General features: G+C 38.8%; 1 protein-coding gene across 12 annotated transcripts in view; it reads left to right on the top strand.

Annotated features, from left to right (window-relative positions):
• Positions 1-21,656, top strand: part of gapvd1 (GTPase activating protein and VPS9 domains 1) — a 111,468-nt gene that overhangs the window by 52,433 nt on the left and 37,379 nt on the right. For 5 of the 12 annotated variants that reach the window (XM_055659830.1, XM_055659829.1, XM_055659826.1 and 2 more), the window contains 7 exons: positions 5,995-6,124; positions 7,492-7,617; positions 12,649-12,822; positions 17,319-17,459; positions 19,619-19,753; positions 19,943-20,062; positions 20,661-20,735. In XM_055659830.1, the coding sequence (XP_055515805.1) occupies positions 5,995-6,124; positions 7,492-7,617; positions 12,649-12,822; positions 17,319-17,459; positions 19,619-19,753; positions 19,943-20,062; positions 20,661-20,735 (901 nt within the window). Of the gene's footprint in view, positions 1-5,994; positions 6,143-7,491; positions 7,618-12,648; positions 12,823-17,318; positions 17,460-19,618; positions 19,754-19,921; positions 20,063-20,660; positions 20,736-21,656 lie in introns of all 12 variants that reach the window. The other 7 variants (XM_055659824.1, XM_055659825.1, XM_055659822.1 and 4 more) reach the window with 4 other exon arrangements.

Here is a 21,656-nt window from a genome sequence, read left to right as displayed (position 1 = left end):
GCCTATTTTTAGTCTGCTCTCATCTTGTAACGTAGCTCATCTTCAACAAGTTTTGTTGGAGCCACAAAATTGCTTATTTTTCACAAAATGTTCCTATGGATAATAATATTAGAACAAAAGGACCAGAACATGGTAAGCTTGTTGCTCAAGCCTGCTCCTCAATTCACGAAAAAAAATCTCCCTATCACAAACCATGCTTGGAAAAAATTTACGAATGCCTCGCTGTTGCCTCCATAATAATGGATTCCAGCAATTTACCGAAAAATGTTTTTAGGCCAACTGGTCTGCATCTTTTCTGCCGCCACTTACTTACTTTAAGCCCATAGGATATAAGCGAACAGGTACAAGGGACTTGCAGACCTTGAGGGCCAATGCAATAATTATTGAGTGTCTCTACCATTTATCCATTTTCTTTATTTCTTCCCCAGTTTGTTCTAATTTAGGGAAGAAATAAAAGCAAATGGATAACTTTTACTTTAGTTAACCCCTTTTTTTATAATCTGCAGAAGTGCTGACAGTTTTCACGATATTTAGGGGTAAGCCATTTAGAACGAAGACGAGGGAACACGTCTTCTCACAGAGAGTTGTGAGGTTGTGGAATTCTCTGCCTCAGAGGGCGGTGGAGGCCCTTTCTCTGGATATTTTCAAGAGAGAGCTAGATAGGGCTCTTAAAGATAGCAGAGTCATAGGAAATGGGGAGAAGGCAGGAATGGGGTACTGATTGGGGATGATCAGCCATGATCACATTGAATGGTGATGCTGGCTCGAAGGGCCGAATGGCCTACTCCTGCACCTATTGTCTATTGTCTATTTGCTTGTTTATTTTAGTACTTATTTTAGTATCATACAAAAATTATTTAATTTCCCCCTTTTAAAAAAAAAGAAGTGATCCTTGGGCATCCATAAATTTACAAACCTTAGTCTGTAGCTAACCTTTGTTAAATTGTATTCCTTTATCAATTCAATGCCACCCTTGTTAATTATTTTGTCCATTTTCCAAAAGATCAACATTTGAAAATCTACGTTGAATGAAATGATCTTCAAAAATAAATTTCAACTCAAATTTATTCAATGTTTATCATCAGAAAGTTGGGTTAAAAATGGAAAGTTTTGCGATATATGACAGACATCTAAGATTTAAAGAGATTTTGAATTAGTAATTCTGAGGAGGTTCTGTATCAGACTCTTGGTACAACAAATGAATGCAAGATTTATTACCAGTAAAATAAATCAGGGGTATTTTACCATTATAATTACTATGTTATATTACTTGACATGTGATGAGCACCTGCTTCTTAAACTCAGAGGTATAAGTTAATAAATTATTTACAACTGAAAAGATGAAGACATTGTCTAAGCATTGAGACAGCAGTTACGCTATGTAGGATGTGATGTAAAGCTGCTAAAATATCAATTTACATACGAGCGTAGTGGTCCATTGTTCTACTTAATACCAGTGATACCATGTTTGAAGTTTCAAGAAAAACAGTGATTTCAAGAAGCACATTCAGTGCTACTTTTGTTTTTTTTGTTTCTGATGAGTTAGCACCTTCAGTGGAAGGTTTAGCTGGGGGGAAATTGCAGAGGAGTTCCTCAATTGTAGTTTCTGTGTTCAAGCAATGAGTAAATATGGTTAATTAGATGCTGGTTCCTTCATGCCCCATATCTGAGGAAGGATGTGCTGCCGTTGGTGCTGGCCCAGAGGAAGTTTACGAGAATAATCCCAGTATGATTGGGTTAGCATATGATGAGCCTTTGGCTATGGTATTTGGCTTTGGTACTTGAGTTTAGTAGGATGAAGGCGAATCTCATTGAAACCTACCGAATAATGAAAGGCCTCAATAGAGTGGATGTGAAAGGATGTTCCAGCACTGGGAGAGTCTTGGACCAGAGGGTACAGCCTCAGAATAAAAGGACGTACCTTTAGAATGGAGATGAGGAGGAATTATTTCAGCCAGAAAGTGGTGAATCTGCGAAATTCATTGCCGCAGATGGCGGTGAAGGCTAAGTCGTTGGGTATCTTTAAAGTGGAGATTGGTTGATTCTTGATGTTACAAGGGCATCTAAGGCTACGGAGCGAAGGCAGGAAAAAAGGATGGAGAGGAAAAAATAGTTCAGCCATGATCGAATGGTGGAGCAGACTCTGAGCCAAAAGGCCTAATTCTGCTCCCACATCTAATGATTTTTCTGATCACCCAAGTAGATTGTTCTGAATCGGTGACAGAGATTGTTACACAGTACAACTATTACTGCTGATTTAAAAAAAACAAAAAAAAACCATTATATTCATGTCCTAAAATTTTAGATGCTATTGCAGTCATGCAACCAGAGTTATTTTGATTGACAATCTTGAAACTGACCCGCTTTAATAGTAAAATTCACTTTTTGGATCCTCTCCCCACATCACCACCCACAACTTTGTTTTGTAGAACACATTTAAAAATAAGAAACAGCACAATTATTTCACTTAATTCATGAGTCACAGATGTGTAATTCTCTTTTGATAGTAGACACAAAAACTTTTTTGTTCATTTGGGGGCGGAAGGGATCTTGGGTATCTTGTTGCATCATGGAATAACTATTTGTTAGAACAATTTGAATTTTTGCTGATATTTCTAAATATAATGTATTAAAATTAATGATTATGATGCACATTAATTTGCAAAAGCATATGAAATCTGGTTGTGCGCTTTCTGTGAGATTCCTACCAGAGTGACTTTAACACATTTATTAGTATAATGTCTATTACCCAGAACTGTAGTGCTGTGTTCTAATCCACTACAAATGCTGTTATTGTAATTTAGCATTCAGCAGTTTAATCTTTTGCTTCCGAATACCCGAAGCTTCTTCCTTCATCCAATTTTTATAAAAAGTGCATTGATTAATGCAGAATAAAATGCGACATGTTCCATCCATGTGGAAGCAAAAGAGCGATTTGCACCACCTTGTGGCTATTTTATTAACATGCATTTTTAACAAACACTACTGAATTTGGATTGTGAAGGAATTTAAGTTGCTTGAGGGTGTTTGAAGAAAATTAGATTGAAAAATTCTAATCTATTTGGTTGTTTTAACCGTTTTGGTAGCTGTAGTGCAGTTCATCATCTAGTCTTTTAGATCAAATGGCTTTTCATATAAGGGTGATAACTTCAGTTTATGTGCTAAAACAAATATCCAAAGGCTTGGCATTTACATTTCTTCAGTTGGTTTCCCATTCAGGTTTATAAAATTATTATGAATATGAAGATTTAACATTTTTACTGAGACTTTCATATCTGTGGAACATCCTATTGTATTTCATATGCAAACTGAATTAGTTGGCAACAACAATACAGATGGAGTACCATGTGTGACGGTGCAAGGTTATCCACTTTGCTAAGATAATACAAATGGTGAGGGATTGGCAGATGTTGAGACATGGGTGTCCCTGTACATAAGTTAGTGAACGTTAACACGCAGACGCAGTAGAAATTTAGGAAGGCCTATAGTATACTAGAGCCAACAATAGTATGGTGATTTTTATTTAAACAAGTATCTGAGTATAAAAATATCTCACTACACCTATATAAGGCCTTGGTGAAGAACTCACTTGGAGTACTATGTGGAACATTTGTCTCCTTACTGAAACAAACAATGTTCTTGCTGTACAGAGAGTGTAGTGAAGATTGATCCTGAATGTTATCCTATGATCGACATTTATTTGCTGTATTGAGAAGTGTAACATTTTAAGAGGTCGGAGAGGATGTTTTCTTGGGCTGTGAACTTTTCCTTGAGAACGAAGGGTTAGAAACTCAAAGAATGGGGAAGCCACATAGAACTGGAATCTGTGAGTGGTGACTCTTTGGAATTCGTCACCTCAGAGAGCCATAGAGAGGCCCCATCATTGATTTGAATCAAAATAGGGACATTTATTTTCGAGTATTCAAAGAATATGGGGATGGGGTAGGAAAATGGTGTACGAGTTAGAAGATCATCTAACATTATTATCTAAATGGTGGCCGATTGGGAAAGGGGGAGATGCAGCGAGACCTAGGTGTCATGGTACACCAGTCATTGAAAGTAGGCATGCAGGTGCAGCAGGCAGTGAAGAAAGCGAATGGTATGTTAGCTTTCATAGTAAAAGGATTTGAGTATAGGAGCAGGGAGGTTCTACTGCAGTTGTACAGGGTCTTGGTGAGACTACACCTGGAGTATTGCGTACAGTTTTGGTCTCCAAATCTGAGGAAGGACATTATTGCCATAGAGGGAGTGCAGAGACGGTTCACCAGACTGATTCCTGGGATGCCAGGACTGTCTTATGAAGAAAGACTGGATAGACTTGGTTTATACTCTCTAGAATTTAGAAGATTGAGAGGGGATCTTATAGAAACTTACAAAATTCTTAAGGGGTTGGACAGGTTAGATGCAGGAAGATTGTTCCCGATGTTAGGGAAGTCCAGGACAAAGGGTCACAGCTTAAGGATAAGGGGGAAATCCTTTAAAACCGAGATGAGAAGAACTTTTTTCACACAGAGAGTGGTGAATCTCTGGAACTCTCTGCCACAGAGGGTAGTCGAGGCCAGTTCATTGGCTATATTTAAGAGGGAGTTAGATGTGGCCCTTGTGCCTAAGGGGATCAGAGGGTATGGAGAGAAGGCAGGTATGGGATACTGAGTTGGATGATCAGCCATGATCATATTGAATGGCGGTGCAGGCTCGAAGGGCCGAATGGCCTACTCCTGCACCTAATTTCTATGTTTCTATCAGCCAGAGCTTGTCACGTGGTGAAGCAGGTTGGCGTTGGGAGGGAAACGTGTGGGGGTTGAACCATTGTGGAATTTTGAACACTTGTTGAGCCTTGTTACAAGTGATAAGATGGTTCACTAATTGCCTTTCGGAGAAGGAAGTTGGTTATCTTTACCTAGTCTGGCCTCTGTGACACCAGATGCTAACGTGGTTAACTCGAATTGCACCTAAACTGAGGAGGCAATGAGGTAGTAAATGCCATAACTCCTCATGACGGCATCTTTTGAATGAATAAATAATAATTATCTGCTTTGGTGATATTGGTCGGGGTATTCGAAAAATTCCCCTGTGCATATTCACATTGTGGGATTTTTTTTATTCCATGCACAAATTAAGAGCAGGAGTAGACTACTGTGTGCTAACTTTCATCTTTAATAAACTTATTAAACTTGCACCAACCAATTTGGAAAGCAGAAGTTGGTATTATTTTGAGGCAACGTCTAGATTATTATGAACTGGGTGGAGAATGATGAAACTGAATTCGTAGAGGGCATAAACAGTGCAATCTATTGGTCGCTGCTATAGATTGGTTCCATTCTTGACGATGGAAGCACCAAAGATCAGGACACTTATACAAAAGTAGACAAAATATGCTGGAGAAACTCAGTGGCAGATCTATGGAGAAAAGGAGTAGGCGATGTTTCGGGTCGAGACCCTTGTTCAGACACTTTTCCTTCTTTTGAAGACGGGTCTCGACCCGAAATGTCGCCTACTCCTTTTCTCCATTGATGCTGCCTCGCCCGCTGAGTTTCTCCAGCATATTTTGTCTACTTTTGACTTTTCCAGCATCTGCAGTTCCTTCTTAAACAGGACACTTATACATATCTGTTTCAGACACTTATACAGCTCTGTATATCTGTTTCATCACGTTAAGCAGCACTGTTGAACCAGTTCTGTACCCAATCCAGAAAAATAAATGCATCCTGCAACAACACTTCTGAATGGTTTAAGTTTGTTTGTGTGTGATGAGTTCAATTAGTATTAAATTCATAAACAATAGTAACATGAAAATCTAAAATTATGCAACATGCTTAAAAATAATTATAGCAATTTAAACAACATAAGAATGTGAGTTTTATGCAGAAACATTTGAACTGTCTGCTAACTAATTAAACACCATTAAGTTAAGAATATTTTTTGCCAATAGATTTGAGTACATACAAGTAGAATTTTTAAATGTATTTTGCCGTCTTTCTCTATTTTGATCAGGTGTTGAGCATGCAGCTTGCTGAGACTGGCCAGGGTGAAGTGCCTGTAGAGGATGGAAAACTACACGGCAAACCAGATAAAACCCTGCGCTTTTCTCTGTGCAGCGATAATATGGAGGGAATATCAGAAGGTGAAGCTTTTCCTATGGGCAAGCATAAATTTTTCTTGTTTTTGGTTCCTTACGCTCTACTGCTTCTCTATTAAAATCTTACGTAATCTCATTTCAGCATGTCAGTCAAACATCCTTCAGTCTAGGGTTCTTGCCTTTCAATAAATTTCCTTTTACTTTATGAATTTGGCCTTTTCCGTCTGTCCTCTGTTAACCTGGAAACAGTGAAGATTTACGAGGATGTTGCCTGGACTTGCGGGCCAGAGCTATAGGGAGAGATTGGGCAAGCTAGGACTGTGTTCCTTGGAGCGTCGGAGGATGAGAGGTGATCTTATTGAGGTGTATAAGATCATGAGGGGAATAGATAGGGTAGATGCACAGTATCCTTTACCCAGAGCAAGGGTATCAAGAACCAGAGGGAAAAGATTTAATAGGAACCTGAGGGTAACTTTTTCATAAGAGGGTGATGGGTATATGGAATGAGGTACCAGAGTACGCAGTTGAGGCAGCAGCTATAACAACGTTTAGAATACATTTGGACAGGTACATGGAGAGGAAAGGTTTGGAGGGATATGGTCAGGTGGGACTAGTATAGACAGGGCTCTTTGGTCAGCATGGACAAGCTGGGCCAAAGGGCCTTTTTCTGTGTTGTATGACTCTCCTTTTGCTCTGTCAATTGTGACACGTCTGGTTCTGAGGTTTTCTTATTGCCTCCATAAAATGTTTCTCCTTTCCTGGCTACTTCAAAAAATATCCAAGGGAAGTTTGTTGGATAAGTTTTATGTCACCTCTCTGAACTCCTCCCTTTCTGGCTTGGTCTCTGTTTTATATAAACCATTCCTGAGGTGCTGATGGCTTTTTGGTATTGTGATAAGGGGATTTAACAAGTCGCATTGTGGATTAAAAGAACACTTCCTGGTAAATGCAGTGATATTTAGAACTTGAATTTTAATATTGCTTCCATCTCTATTATTAGTCATTCATTAATTTAAAACTATGAACAGGGTTAAGCAGCATATAACTTGACCCTTGGAACACTGTGATGCATTTTAGATGCAAATTGGAAAAGCATCAGTTTATTATAGTGACCTTCATATTGTTGCACCTGAAAAACATGGCTACTGTGATCAGTATTACTTCAGTGATCAGTTCACTAACTCCATTAAAGATCATTAGTTCTATGATTTAACAGCTGGATTAATCTTTATTGGTGAATTATGACCTGAATGGGATTTTTGAAAATAAACCAAATTTAGGGGTGAGTTTGGCTAACTATGTGTCATGGGGGAGCAGGATATGAAATCCATTCATGATGTTCCTCAACGGGCACTTTTTATCTTCTTCTTCCCTGTTTCCTTATTTCACGTATTAAATTATATTTCTAATAGGACCTTCAAACCGTTCAAACTCGGTGTCCTCATTGGACCTGGAAGGAGAATCGGTCTCTGAACTTGGAGCAGGACCCTCTGGGAGTAACGGTGTTGAAGCTTTGCAGCTGCTGGAACATGAACAAGGTGAGCAAGATAGAAAGCCAGTCAAGTCACTTTAAAGTTCATTCGATTGAAGCGTTTTTTAGGACTGTTTCCAAGCAAGCCATTGAATGCATTCATTGCATCTAACGTGTTTCATACATATTTCTGGTTTGTGCATCACTTTCCATCCCTCATTTAATTGGGATTGATGGTTTTTTTCCTCCTTAGCTGATCAGCGCCCTATTTGGAAGTAGTTTGGAAGTGCTTTAATACTGGAATCTCCCAGATGATGGAGAGTGAATTGTATTCTAGCCCTCTTGAAATAAATGCTAGAATTGCATATTAGAATGTCTAATACTAGTTGACAGCAATGTTTGCATTCTGTGAACAGACAAAAAAACAGTGCCAGTGCAAGAAAAAAGGCAGCAAGGTCATGTGATAGGAGCAGAATTGGGCCATTTGGTCCATCAAGTCTACTCTGCCATTCAATCATGGCTGATCTATTTCTCCCTCCTAACCCCATTCTCTTGCCTTCTCCCTATAACCCTTGACACCTGTACTAATCAAGAATCTATTTCTGCTTTAAAAATATACTTTGACTTGGCCTCCACAGCCTTCAGTGGCAAAGAATTCCACAGATTCACCACCCTCTGACTAAAGAAATTTCTGCTCATCTCCTTCCTTAATTCTGAGGCTATGATTTCTAGTCCTAGTCTATCCTTCCTCGGATATGGTGCCCAAAATTGCTCACAATACTCCAAATGCGGTTTGACCAGCGCCTTATAGAGCCTCAGCATTACATCCCTTTTTTTAAATTCCAGCCCTCTTGAAATAAATGCTGGAATTGCGTTTGCTTTCCTTGCGACCGATTCAACTTGCAAATTATCTTTTTGGGAATGCAGCACCAGCGCTCCCAAGTCCCTTTGCATCTCCGATTTCTGGATTCTCTCCCCATTTAGAAAATGTCCTTATGTTCTGTGGCTGGGGGCGAAATGCTGTATTATTGATAATTTTGGGTGTTATTTATGGCTTCAGCTCTTTTTGTTAAGCTGCCAACATCTACTTTACTGTGGTTTAGTTCAGGGTGTAGAGGTGACAAAGAGATTTGAGGCTTAATAATTGTGATGTATGAGCCAGCGTTGCATTTGGCATCACAGTCCTGATGAACTCGCTATTGGGTATGGTCTCATCTCATTACTGTTATTAAGTATTGGAAATAGTTAAAATATTGTTTCGTTTCTGTAAAACTCAGCAGTGATGGTGAAATTATTGACTGTTGCTGAGAACATGTTACTCCTGGACATTTGTATGCATTTTATGCAGAAATCTCAAAACCGCTGACAGTGATTCAAGTTTTTGTCATGCGTCATTGCCTTCTCCGCGGCAGCGAAAACTGATCAATAGATTTGATAACGCAGGATATCTATGAGCGAATCCTGCTGTTAATCCTGCTCAGAAAATATAATGCTTTGTTCCATGAGGCAAGTGAATTTTACCACTTAGCAAGCTTGCTGTCCCCAAACCAAACTCCAAGCTTTATTTGTGAAGGGTTTCGACCCGAAACGTCACCCACCCTTTTTCTACAGAGATGCTGCCTGACCCGTAGAGTTACTCCAGCACTTTGTGTCCAAACTTTATTTGACATTTCTTATAATCTTTGGTTATTTGAGATTTCCCCCTCTGTTGCTATTGAAATGTGATTGACTGTTTTGTTGGCTTGATGCTGGCATTACTTCTGCAGGGAGTCCTGACGTCTGTAGACTGTTGCGCAGGGGAAACTGACATCCTTAAGAGATCGCACCACGGGTCACACGGTATCCATGGGCTGCCAAATGTCATAGCCTGGCCACATTTAGAACTGAATGGATTTTTCCCTCTGTGTCCTCAAGTTATGTAGCACTTTCTTTCTCCATTACACTTTCTATGCTTTGGCAGAGTGTCGGTCTTAATTAAATTCTATTCCCCCCCCACCCCCCCCCGAATCACTTTCTACTTTCCAAAGGATCAACAGTAAGTGCACGTGACAGTGGGATGATTTTTCTCTCGTGGGTGCAATTCATTGTGTGTGAGAGACAGATTACGCCTGAATATGACTCTGTATCTAGCTTTTCTTCCTTGATGTTAATTCTCATTTTTATTGTTCGAAAACAGTAATGATATTCTTAGAATCAGTTTTTACATCTGCTATAGTGATAACTGTGTATCATCATTTGCTTCTAAAACTGTGGACAACAGTGTTGCTGCTGAATTTATAACTACCAGTACTCCATATTCTATGTCTTGGGCTCAAATAAGCCAGAAATGAACCATTACCAACTAAGCGGTTGGCCAGGATGGAGCTCTTGGATGAGTTGTGGACTCGTGGACCAATCAACTTGCCACATTCTTTGCTGCCATTTTCAACATCACACTTATCAATCTCTCACTTCCACAGTCTTCTGTCCCTCACCTGCTTCAAGGAAACTGCCACTATTCCTGTCCCCAAGAAAAATATAGCGATCTGTCTCAATGATCAGTGCCCAGTTGCTCTAATATTGGCCATAATGAAGTGCTTCAAGACATTGGTATAGGTCACATTTGCCCTCGTCTTCTGGACAATCCAGAACCCTTGTAATTTGTGTACTGGAAAAATAGGTGTAAGGAGGATGCCACCTGTCTTGCACTACTTCCATCCCTGGTTCACCCTGGTTCACCCTGGCAATAACGAGATACTATTTCTTGACTACATTTCAGCCTTCAACACCATAATATGAAATAAGCTGATTCCTAAACCTCTGCACCTTGGTTTTGGGGGTCTCCATACGTAACTGGCTTTTGAACTTATGGATGGCCAGACCTCAGTAGATTAGATTGGATCACATTTCCTCCACCCTGATTCTGACTGTTGTGAGCTCACTACCTTTTTTGACTCCCTGTACACCCATGACTGTGTTGCCAAGTTGTTCTTCAAGTACACCGCTGTTGTCAACCAGATCTGCAACAGCAATGAAGCAAAGTACGGGAAAGAGATTGAGAGCCTAGTCTCTTGATATCAGGACAATAACCTGGCACATAATGTCAGCCACTCGAAAGAGCTTGTTGTTGACAGAAGGGGGGTGAATACAACCCTATCTTCATCAATGGAGCTGCTGTAAGGATAAATGACAGCTTCAAGCTCCTGGCAATCCATATCACCTGCAATCTAACCTGGCCCCTTCACACTGACATGGTCATCAAGAAAGTGCATCAGCTTATTTTCTTTCTTAGGTATTTGGGAAGATTTGGAATATCCATGTGGAATGTCTTTCTTCTTGACAGATGCGCTACAGAAAGTATTCTGACAGGATGCATCTCAGCCTGGTATGACAACTGTTCTGCTCGTGACCGCCTGAACCTGCAGAGGTGATGAACGCAGCCCAGTCCATCACAAGCTCGTCACTTCCATCCAGTCCATCTATACAGTGCTTTGCATCAGGAAGGCTGGATGTATCATCAGGGATATCTGTCACCATAGCCATTCCCTATTCTTTCTTCTACCTTATAGGAGCTTGAAAGGTCTGACTTCCAGACTGAACAGCTATTTTCTCCACTGTTATCTAACTCCTGAACCAATTACCTCTTTCACATTCTATTTCCTCACGTAACTCTACCTCATTGGGTCTGAAGAAGGCCTGAAACGTCACCTATTCTTTTTCTCCAGTGATGCTGCCTGGCCCGCTGAGTAACTCCACTTTGTATCTATCTTTGCTTATTCTGTTATTGTACTTTAATATTCTTTTGAACTGCAATCTTGAATTATTGCTTTGTACTCATCGTTGTATTTATTGTTTTATTTTTTCATTACTATGGTTATACTAATTACTCAGTGAATTTCATATGAACAAGGAATTTCATTGCACCCTGATGTATATAACAATAAACTAATCCAATGATCTATTGTGTTTCCATCCACAATACTAAAATTTAATGAAAATTTATTGTTTACATTGTAACTTCAGAAAACAAAATGTAGGCGCAAAACAAGTATCATAAGATCATTAGAGATAGAACCTGAATTAGGTCATTTGGTCCATCAAGTCTGCTCTGCCATTCCATCATGGCTGATCTATCTCTCCCTCCTAACCCCATTCTCCTGCCTTCTCCCCATAACCATTGACACCCATATTAATCAAGAATCTATCTATCTCTACTTTAAATATATCTACTAACTTTGTCTCCACTGCCTTCTGTGGCAAAGAATTCCACAGATTTACTACCCTCCGACTAAAGAAATTCCTCCTCATCTCCTTCCTAAAAGAACGTCCTTTAATTCAGAGGCTATGACCTCTAATCCTAAACTCTCCCACTGGTGGAAACATCCTCTCCACGTCCACTCTATCCAAGCCGTTCACTATTCTGTATGTTTCAAATAGGTCCCCTCTCATTCTTCTAAACTCCATCGAGTACAGGCCTTCAAAGGCTCATCATATGTTAACCTACTCATTCCTGGGATCATTCCTGTAAACCTCCTCTGGACCCTCTCCAGAACCAGCACATCTTTCCTCGGATATGGTGCCCAAAAGTGCTCACAATATGTATGTGCTCACAATAAGTATGTGAACTTGTCTTATTCAAATGACATAGTCCAAAATTGGATGTTAAATCTAATTTTTTTTTTTTTAAGAAACTGATTTCTCAGCTAAGTAATACCTCACAATAGGATACACTTTATGCTCATTTTCCTTAAGCAACAAATTCTGCAACATTGCAAATTTGGTTGGTGGAATGAAAGCAGCTTTTATAATCATGGATGCTGGAAATGTGGTCTGGAAAACACATTTTTTGGGTTGCATGGAAAGGACATGTAAGAATGCCAATATTATTTACAGTATGGCTCTATCTTCTCGTTGTCCTCATTGTGGGCCGAAGAGCCCATTCCTGTGCTGTACTGTTGATGAATCTACCTCTGAGACAAATTTCTGTTCCTTCAATGCTTTGAGAATATTCAGTTGCAGGCTTACAATCTAGTAAACAATGGTTTTAACTCCATAATAACTTTTTTATTGAGCATATTTCAGATTTATTATGCAAGAATTAATATATTTTCCTTTTTAGCCACAACACAAGACAATCTGGATGACAAACTGCGTAAATTTGAAATCCGTGATATGATGGGGCTGACAGATGATAGGGACATTTCGGAAACTGTAAGTGAGACTTGGAGCACAGATGTCCTGGGAAGTGATTTTGATCCAAACATAGATGAAGATAGACTGCAAGATATTGCAGGTAAATGATTTACAGTTGATTGGGCATTTATTAGCATTGCAGCGTTTCCACAAGTATTTTAATTTTGGATTCTTATGTATGACAAATGCTTCTAAAACTGCTTAAGGCATGGCATTGCATATCTTTGTAAACCAAATGCTTTAGTAGGGTAATTGTGTTTTCAATTTGCTGTAGAAAAACATAACATTCATTGTGTTAAATATGCTTGTCCTGTTAATGAAGAGGTGTGGTAAATGTTCCAGTCTAGTGTGTGATAAATATGCAGTGATTAACAAAAACACTGCGCTTCCCACCAAAATGTTGCCACTAATGAAAACAATTATGCTCAATAGAATGGTCTTGGAAAGATTCTTTCGTTTTAGTTTACTTTTAATTGTTCTAAAGATTTACTCAAAAATGTGGGAATTATCATGTTTTGCTGGTTGTGGATTTGATAAAATAATTTTGAGCAACTAAACATGCAGCACAATTACTAGTGGCAAAATGAATATAGGTCTGTAAATAAAAGTAATACAAAAAGATGCTGGATGTAAGAAAAACAAAACAAAAAAAAAGTGCTGGAAGCACTCATCAGGTTAGACAACATTTGAAGAAATAAAAGCTGATTTAACATTTCAGGTCGAAGACCCTTCTTTAGAACTACAGAAAAAATAAAACAAATTGGTTTTAAGCTGTAGAGTGAACAGCGATTGGTAGAACAAAGAGAATATGTTTTCAGTATTTTCTGCTTTTGTGAGCTTTGCTGATCTTGGAATATCCTGAAACAGCCAAAAGATAATTATTTACCACTGCAAGTACGATTGCCTACACACCACATTTCAATGATTTGACCTTTAGTGTTTTGTCATATTATCAAAATTGATTCTGCTCTCACTTGGATTCAATTTGAAGGTGATTGTTGAGAAATCAATAGAAAAAAAACAAATCTTTTTAATGGGTAATAATGCAAATGAAGTGCCCACTTTGGCTTGGCGTTAGCGTACTCTCCAGTCAGATGCTATGGGGTTGGCATAGAATGTAGAGGAAAATAAAAGAGACTACACATGCTGCAATCTGGAACAAATGAATGGATTAATGCATCTCAAAGAGAGTGGTCCCTGTGGAAAGCAGAAAGGGGATTTGGATGAAAGAAGATATGAAGATATGACTTGTGGTGGCATCTCAAACGTATACCTACGACATTTTTGCGAAGCACCTTTACTCTAGCTGCAGTGGCCAACACTGGCTTCTGTTTGTACAGTATGTCATTTTAAATCACCGTCCCACACCCACACCGCAGCTGTCTGTCCTTGGCCTTCTCTGTCGATAAGTTGGGGTCAAACGCAAATTGGAAGAACAGCATCTCATACTCCGTATATGTAAATAACAACCCATTGGTATCAATGTTGAACTTTCAAATAATGGTTAACCTGCACCTGGTGTTCACCTCCATCTTGCACTAAACGTTATTTCCTTTATCCTGTATCTGTACTGATGCTTACCTGTCACCCAGTAACTGTGAAAAAGGGTTTTCTCTGCACCTCAATGCACGTGATAATAAATTAAATTAAAGCGTCTGAAGAAAGGACTCAACCCGAAACGTCATCCATTCCTTCTTTCCAGAGATGCTGCCTGGCCCGCTGAGTTACTCCAACATTTTGTGTCTATTTTGGTGTAAACTAGCATCTGCAGTTCCTTCAAACACACAAGGTTTCTACTGCTTTTCCTCCCCCCCGTGATTCCATCTGGCCATCATCCCCTCCCCACTTGGTTCTAGCTGTCACCTACAAGTCTCTGTCACACCTCTCTCCCACCTCTCACACTGCTACACATAGACAATATTTTATTTTCCCTCTGTCCTAATGCAGACTCCCAAACTGGAACTTTGACATTCCATCAGAGGTGTTATCCTCAGATGATACATTCACCTCCCATCTTTCCCCTTGTTAGGGTATACAAAACCTTAAAGAATTGTTTACATAAGTGCAGGGAATATTTCTCCTCAGTGTCCTGACTAAAAACAAACATTAAAACTAATCATTGGCTATAACTCACTTTTTCCTTCCCTTATGTTTAATTCTCCCCCACCCAACAATGCAACCCCAGATTTAATTATTCCCACCCCATTTGACCTAGTTGCTGTCAGATATATGCAAAGGCATCTGGTGGGGGAAGGCACGGGTACCAGATAAGGGTCATTTTTCTCCAAAGATGCTGCTTACCTGTCACCCAGTAATTCTGTAGGGGGAATCAAAGGCATTACTTACCACTTGTGGCAGACTAGATTGAAACACTGACATGCTATCCAGCTGTGCCTCTATACCGCCTCAAAATGAAAGAAAGCTGCACTAATGTCAAAATCATCAACATTGCTTCTAATAACAGATTTCATTGAAAAAACTTTTATTGCTGTTGACAAACAATTAAACTTTTTTTGTTAAATGCATTATATTAAAACACAACTGTCATTTGCGAAATCCCAACAGTGTGATTGACCTTGGTTCTTTCTCATTTACATCCAGCATTTTTCATGCTTTTAGATTATGTGTTTTGGGATGCTTATATCATTAACTGAATTTGCAGCAATTTCCTTATGTGTTTCTCTAAGGGATAGCATTATGAGATGCACATTAAATCTCCATTAATACCTCATTATCCCAGTGATAAGATTACCATGATAATGAGGCATAAATTCTAATTGTTTCAGATCTTGTTGTGCCTCTCATTTAATCATATACCTGTATTTGTCTCCAGTAAGCTTTAAATTGGGAGTGTTTCTGGTGACCCGCAAATATTGTTCAAGATGCTGAAAGCGGATCTTTTAATAATGTTGCAAAAGTAAATATTGTTTTAAAAGCTGTTGCTTGTGCTTTCTATGCAAACAAGAATCCTGCATTGGTTTAAATTTGGGTGGTTAAAAATCCGCATCAAATAAAGCATTAAAATCATTAGTGCCCATGAATTTAATCAGGAGTCAGGCTAGGCCAACTAACATTATCTGTGCAAAACACAAAGTGCTGGAGGAACTCAGTGGGTCAGGCAGCATCTGACGAGGGAACGGACAGATGACGTTTTGAGTCGGGATCATTCTTCAGACTCTGTTGCCTGTCCATTCCTCCACAGATGTTGCTTGACCGCTGAGTACCTCCAGCACTTTGTGTTTTGCTCAAGGTTCCCACATCTGCAGTTTCTTGTGTCTCACATTATCAATGGTTTTGAATCAAATGGCAAACTGATATGGACCAGCTTCCCCCCCCCCCCCCCCCCCCCCCCCCCCCCCCCCATTTCATTCATTTTTACTAATTCAAGTGCATGTATTTTCTTACTGAATATTCTGGTTTGATATTCAAGATGCTCATTTCATAATTTAACTTTTTTATATGCATGAACTGAAATGAAAATGTATTGTTCACCGTTAGGTTCCAAAGGATGATATATTTTCTAATATGGAATTTTCTAAGGTGAAAATTTGTGTTTCGACTTTATTGAAATTAATTATTTTTTTACAGATGCCCCTGCAGATTTTTATGGGTTCGGTGCCCAAGGGCTTTGATGCAAGGGCTGAGCTTGCATCAGAAGCCGGTGTTTGTACACATGTTGCAACCACCATGACTGGTATTGCCCTGAATGTTTCTGAAACATCAGTGCTTTTCCACTTTTCTCGTGGTGTAGAAGTGAAATGATGATGTTAAAGTTGTCCTGAGTTACTCAACTACAGGAATAGCTGCATCTTAGTTTTTATTCGGAGGGATTAACTTGAAGGGATCCATGCTCCGAATTCTTTCCAATTTATATGAAAAAAGTTATACCATGTTTTACATGGAGAATATGGCATCTTATTTAATTTTTTTTTTGTCTGTTCATGTTTTTCTTAAACTACTTTGAGTTGATTAGATTTGTCCTTTGTCAGTGCTTGATAGTAAATAATGTTTCTCTTTCATTGATTTAATTCTGAAAACCAAAGCAAAGACGCTAGATTGCAAAGCGTCCCTTAATTTCATTGCAGTCAATTGCTCTGATGTACTGTTTTTAACTTGGTGTGGGTACTTGTGATGAATAACATGACTTGTATAAGATGATGGAGCCTAAATGGATTAAAAAATGTGTAGAGTAGAAAACAAAAAAAAATGTTCCCGATTTCTCAATTTTGTGTTATGGTTATTGTATAATGATGATGGCAAAGGCTGTTAAATTAAACTTAAATGACTAATGTAAAATGCTTTTAGAGATTGCAATGTCCTGTTTTAGAGAAGACTTCAGAAGACAATGTTTGCACACTCACACTGTTATCACGTTGACTTGTAGCATTTCAGACACATCAGTACTTGTTCAGTGTTCATCGTGAAGTACAAGTGAAACCCAATAGCATAGTTTCTGAGGCTAGCTAATTCAATATTTTTTAATTTCTGAAAGATGCAACTCTGCTACAATGTATTATGTTAAGGACACGTATGATGTTAAGTAAAAGTACCGCTGAATGGTACTAGTTAATAAGTATTTAATTTTTTGTGTGCCAGGTGCAGCGGCAGAGAATATGCTGGGTAGTTTGCTAGGATTACCAGGTTCAAGTTCAGTGCTACTTGATCCCTGCACAGGGTCAACGATCTCTGAAACAACGAGCGAGGCCTGGAGCGTGGAAGTGCTGCCAAGCGACTCGGGTGTGTATGTCTAGGTCATTTTTCAAATATTACGAAAGGTTTGTCAAAACATTCATCAAATAAGTAATTTCCTTTAAAAAGAAGTCATGAAGTTTGTAATGCACTTAGCATTAAGAATTAGCCTTAATTCCTAGTCTTTTGTTTCAAGAATTTAATTATTTAGTTTAGCTTATGAGTTTGTCATAAGCCATTTTCCTTTTTTGAATTGAGTTTTACTTTCTTTTGATATTGAAACTGCCTAAAGATAAGGCTCACCATGTGCAAAGCTGAGAATATGAGAGCACATAGGCAATCCCATAGAATTTTGGACCACGTTTTTAATGAGATTGGTACGAACACTCGGTAGGTGTTAGTGTTGGTTAATCTGAATTCAGTTGGCTTTAGTACAGTGCAATGCAATGCAAGAGAAACAGGTCTGGCACACTTATAATCACAGATGGTCATCTCCAATAGGTGCCAAAGCAGATGCTTGTGCTGATATTATCCAGGTGTTGATAGGTCAAAGGGGGTTGGGGGGGGGGGAAAGAAAGGGTGTATTTGGGAAATGGAGTGCAAAATTAAAATTGTGTGTGTGTGGTTATGAAACCAATTATGAGATTTAAAGGTCCCGTTTGATCAAAGTTACGAACACAAGCACATGAGGAGGCACAGTCATGAGTTTTGTGGGCACAACTGCAGTATTTGAAGTCAGTTAATTTCAGTTAGTTAATCAGTCTTGACCTTTAGGTATTTGATTGGTCACAGTAACCGAACATAACCAAAATAAGAGCAGGAGTAGTCTGCAACCGGTGGAGCTTGTTCTGTCTTTTAGTGGGACCTTGAGTGTAGATCACTTCTATGCCCGATCCTCATCAATTCCTATATTGTTCAACAATCTATCGATCTCACTTTCCAAATGAGTCAACTTTCACAGCTCTCTGGGGTAGAACATTTCAAAGTTTCATAATCCATTGAAAGAGTAACTTTCTCCTCATCTCCATCCTGATGAGTACATTTATAACCACAGATGTTTGTGTCCAAAAGGTGCCAGAGCAGGTGCTTCTGCTGTTTTCCTCCTGGTGTTGGTAGGTTAGGGAGGGAAGAAAGAGTGCCCAGGCACCTCGTGTTTTACTCGTGTTTGAAATAACTCACTTGTTCCTTCAATACCAAAGCTTGAATTAAGGACTCTTATGTTTTTTTGTAATAATGAGCTCAAATTTACTGCTGACAGCATAGATGCGTATATGTTTCATTTGTGCGTTTTTGAATTGGGTCTGCTTTTCAAGCACGTAACATCTGTGTAAACCACGAGATGCCTGCATTTGGAAAATAGTGTAATATTTAAACTGCTGAAGGAACTCAACAGGTCAGACTGACTCACTGAATTACTACAGCAGCTTGGTTTTTGCTCAAGATTCCAGTCTCTTGTGTCTCCAGTGCAACATTTAAATTGTGTGTATGATTACAAAATAATTATTAGCCTTAAAGGTGATGTTTGGCCAAAGTGATGAATGTCTCTTATTCTGAAAATTTGATCCTAGATTAGGGGAAATATCCTTATAGCATTTATCCATGTAGCCTCTTGGGAATTTCAGTTAGTTTAAATGATTATCCTTTTGTAAACTGCAGTGTATTTACAAGGCATACCTCATAAAATCACCCCTTCATCCCAGGAATCAACCTCATGAGTGTCTATGTACTCCATCATTATTGCAATTATGCTCAGTGTTCTATTTGCCTCCCCAATTGCTCATATCCTTGTGTCAAACACAAGGATATCTGGACCCTTCTGTAATATGTAAACACAAGGAACTGCAGATGCTGGTTTACAAAAAACAACAACAAAGTGCTGGAGTAACTCAGCGGGTCCAGAGCATCTCTGCATAACATGAATCGGTGACGTTTTAGGTTGTTTCCGGTCGGGACACTTCAAAACATTCACTATCCATATTCTCCAGATTTGCTGTCTGACTGTATTCTGTAATCTATTTTCATTTAAATAATATTCAGCTTTTCTGTTCTTCCTACCAATGTGTCCCACATCTTCATCTCCGTGGACTTAGGGAAGAGATGAAATTAAAATATTTTCCTTTTTTAATTGTTTAGTTTTATAAGTCTTGAAAAGTTTGAGAAAATATATCATAGTTAATATAGAAATACTATTGGGAACTATTTTTCAGAAGCCACAGACCTGAAGCAGGAGGAACGAATGCAAGAGCTGGAAAGTTGTTCTGGGATTGGTAGCACATCCGATGATACAGATGTGAGAGAAGTGAACTCAAGGCCCAGTACTCCTGGACTCAGTGTTGTATCAGGTACACAACAGCAGAATTTTGTGCTCACTTGTTTTCAGTATAGAGGTAAATATGTGTAAGTTTGAAATTGTCACTTCTAAAGAAACTGTTGTAGCTTCTATTGTAAGATAAAATTTTCTTCTTGAAGTCTAATCACAATACTTACATTTAAGAATTAATGCCTTTTAGGCTTTTTACACTATTTAACAGGCATCAGTATTACATCGGAAGACATACCCAATAAAGTTGAGGACATACGATCAGAATGCAGCTCTGATTTTGGAGGAAAAGATTCTGTAACAAGCCCTGACGTGGAGGAAAGTGTGCAAGGTAAATAAAGGTGTTTTAATTAAGCCAATGGCCAAGTATTTGGATTAATAGAAATCAGTTCTAATGGCCTAGTGGTAAGATGCTTTTCAATGCATTCAGATTTTAAGCAGATTTTTTTTTTTTTTTTTTTCCCCAGCAGAATTTCCCATCTACTCATGAAAGTTCTGCTTGGTTAAACATACATAAGTTGAGCTGCCAGCAAATGAGTTGTTTGTTTATTAATTCTGAGTACTAGAACTGGTATTTCAGGGGTGGCAAACTTCATTGATGATCATTTGAAATGCACACATCAGGTGCTGCACCACACCTCAACCATACCAGAATGTGGTTTTGTGGTTGACATTTCCACCTGATCAGCCACAAATAATGCTTGCATTCTTATCTGTGGCTTCTGCAAAATACAAAGTGCTGGAATAATACAGTGGGTCAGGCAGCATCTGTGGAGGGAACAGATAGGTGACATTCCGGAGGTTCCTTGTGACTCTCTTCTCCGTAACTTGTTCTGTAACTTTCTCATGTTCACTATGCTTTCAAATATGTAACCTAACCTTGCGCCCAAGTTTGATTGCATATCTTTCTATTGTTTTTGTGTTTACAGGTGGACATCAGTTGACTTCTTCACTTTCCCAGACAGATGCATTGCTTGCAATGTTTGATCCGCTGTCTTCAGATGGTAGGTTAAAACTTTTTCAAGTCACTGTTTTGTAGTATAGAGCTAAAAGCAGTTTCTTTTCATCTCAATGGAGATGACAGATTCTTAATTAGTAAGGCTGTCGGCAGGAGGATGGGGTTGACAGGAAAAGATAGATCAGCCATGATTGAATAGCAGAGTAGACTTGATGGGCTGAATGGCCTATTACTGCTCTGGGAACGTATGAACTTTGATAAAGAAATGGGGTTCACCTACAACAGGATGCAAATTATGCTTGGTTTTATTTTTGCTTTCTCATTTCTCTTTCTCTCAAAATATTAGAAGATAATTCCATTGAAATATTGAAAAATTGAAAATAATATTCACTAATTTGAGGAGTGATGTTGTAATTCATTAGGTTCTGTTTTGTTTCACCCATTTGTATATCCTTACACACTATCCCTGTTGAACTTCCCCAATGCAGTCTGTGACAGCTGAAGATGCAGTTGAAAAGCCCCCAATGAATTCCTAATTCATTTTATTGCCTGCCTCATGGGCCTTGCTTTGTGTCCACTTGATCGACAAACTTGTGATGTGGAGAATCGGAGCTCCCCAAGGTGCTGCTATTCTACAGCACGTTTACAAATTTTACGGAAGGTTGACTGAATTAGATTGGACTGAACGTCAGAGAATAAAGGAGTTATTCTATTCTGTGGTTACAAATGTTGACGACTGGATATAGTCCACTGAGTTTTGTCCTTTGTGGCTTTTCCCAACTATCTAGTCTCATAGAATTGCCAACATATTTGGTTTATATTGTCTACGGTACAGTTCATTAACTATGGTCTTTGTAAAGGAATTAACTGTGAATGTTTTTGTACCACAGGTGTGTTCTTTTGTAGTCTTTTTGATTGACGTACAAATAATACTAAATTTTTAGTTTATTTGCCCTGTGGTGAATTA

This window comes from Leucoraja erinacea, chromosome 31 (assembly GCF_028641065.1).
Source record: "Leucoraja erinacea ecotype New England chromosome 31, Leri_hhj_1, whole genome shotgun sequence".
Lineage (NCBI taxonomy): Eukaryota > Metazoa > Chordata > Chondrichthyes > Rajiformes > Rajidae > Leucoraja > Leucoraja erinaceus.
This window is presented reverse-complemented; position numbering and strand designations above follow the sequence as displayed.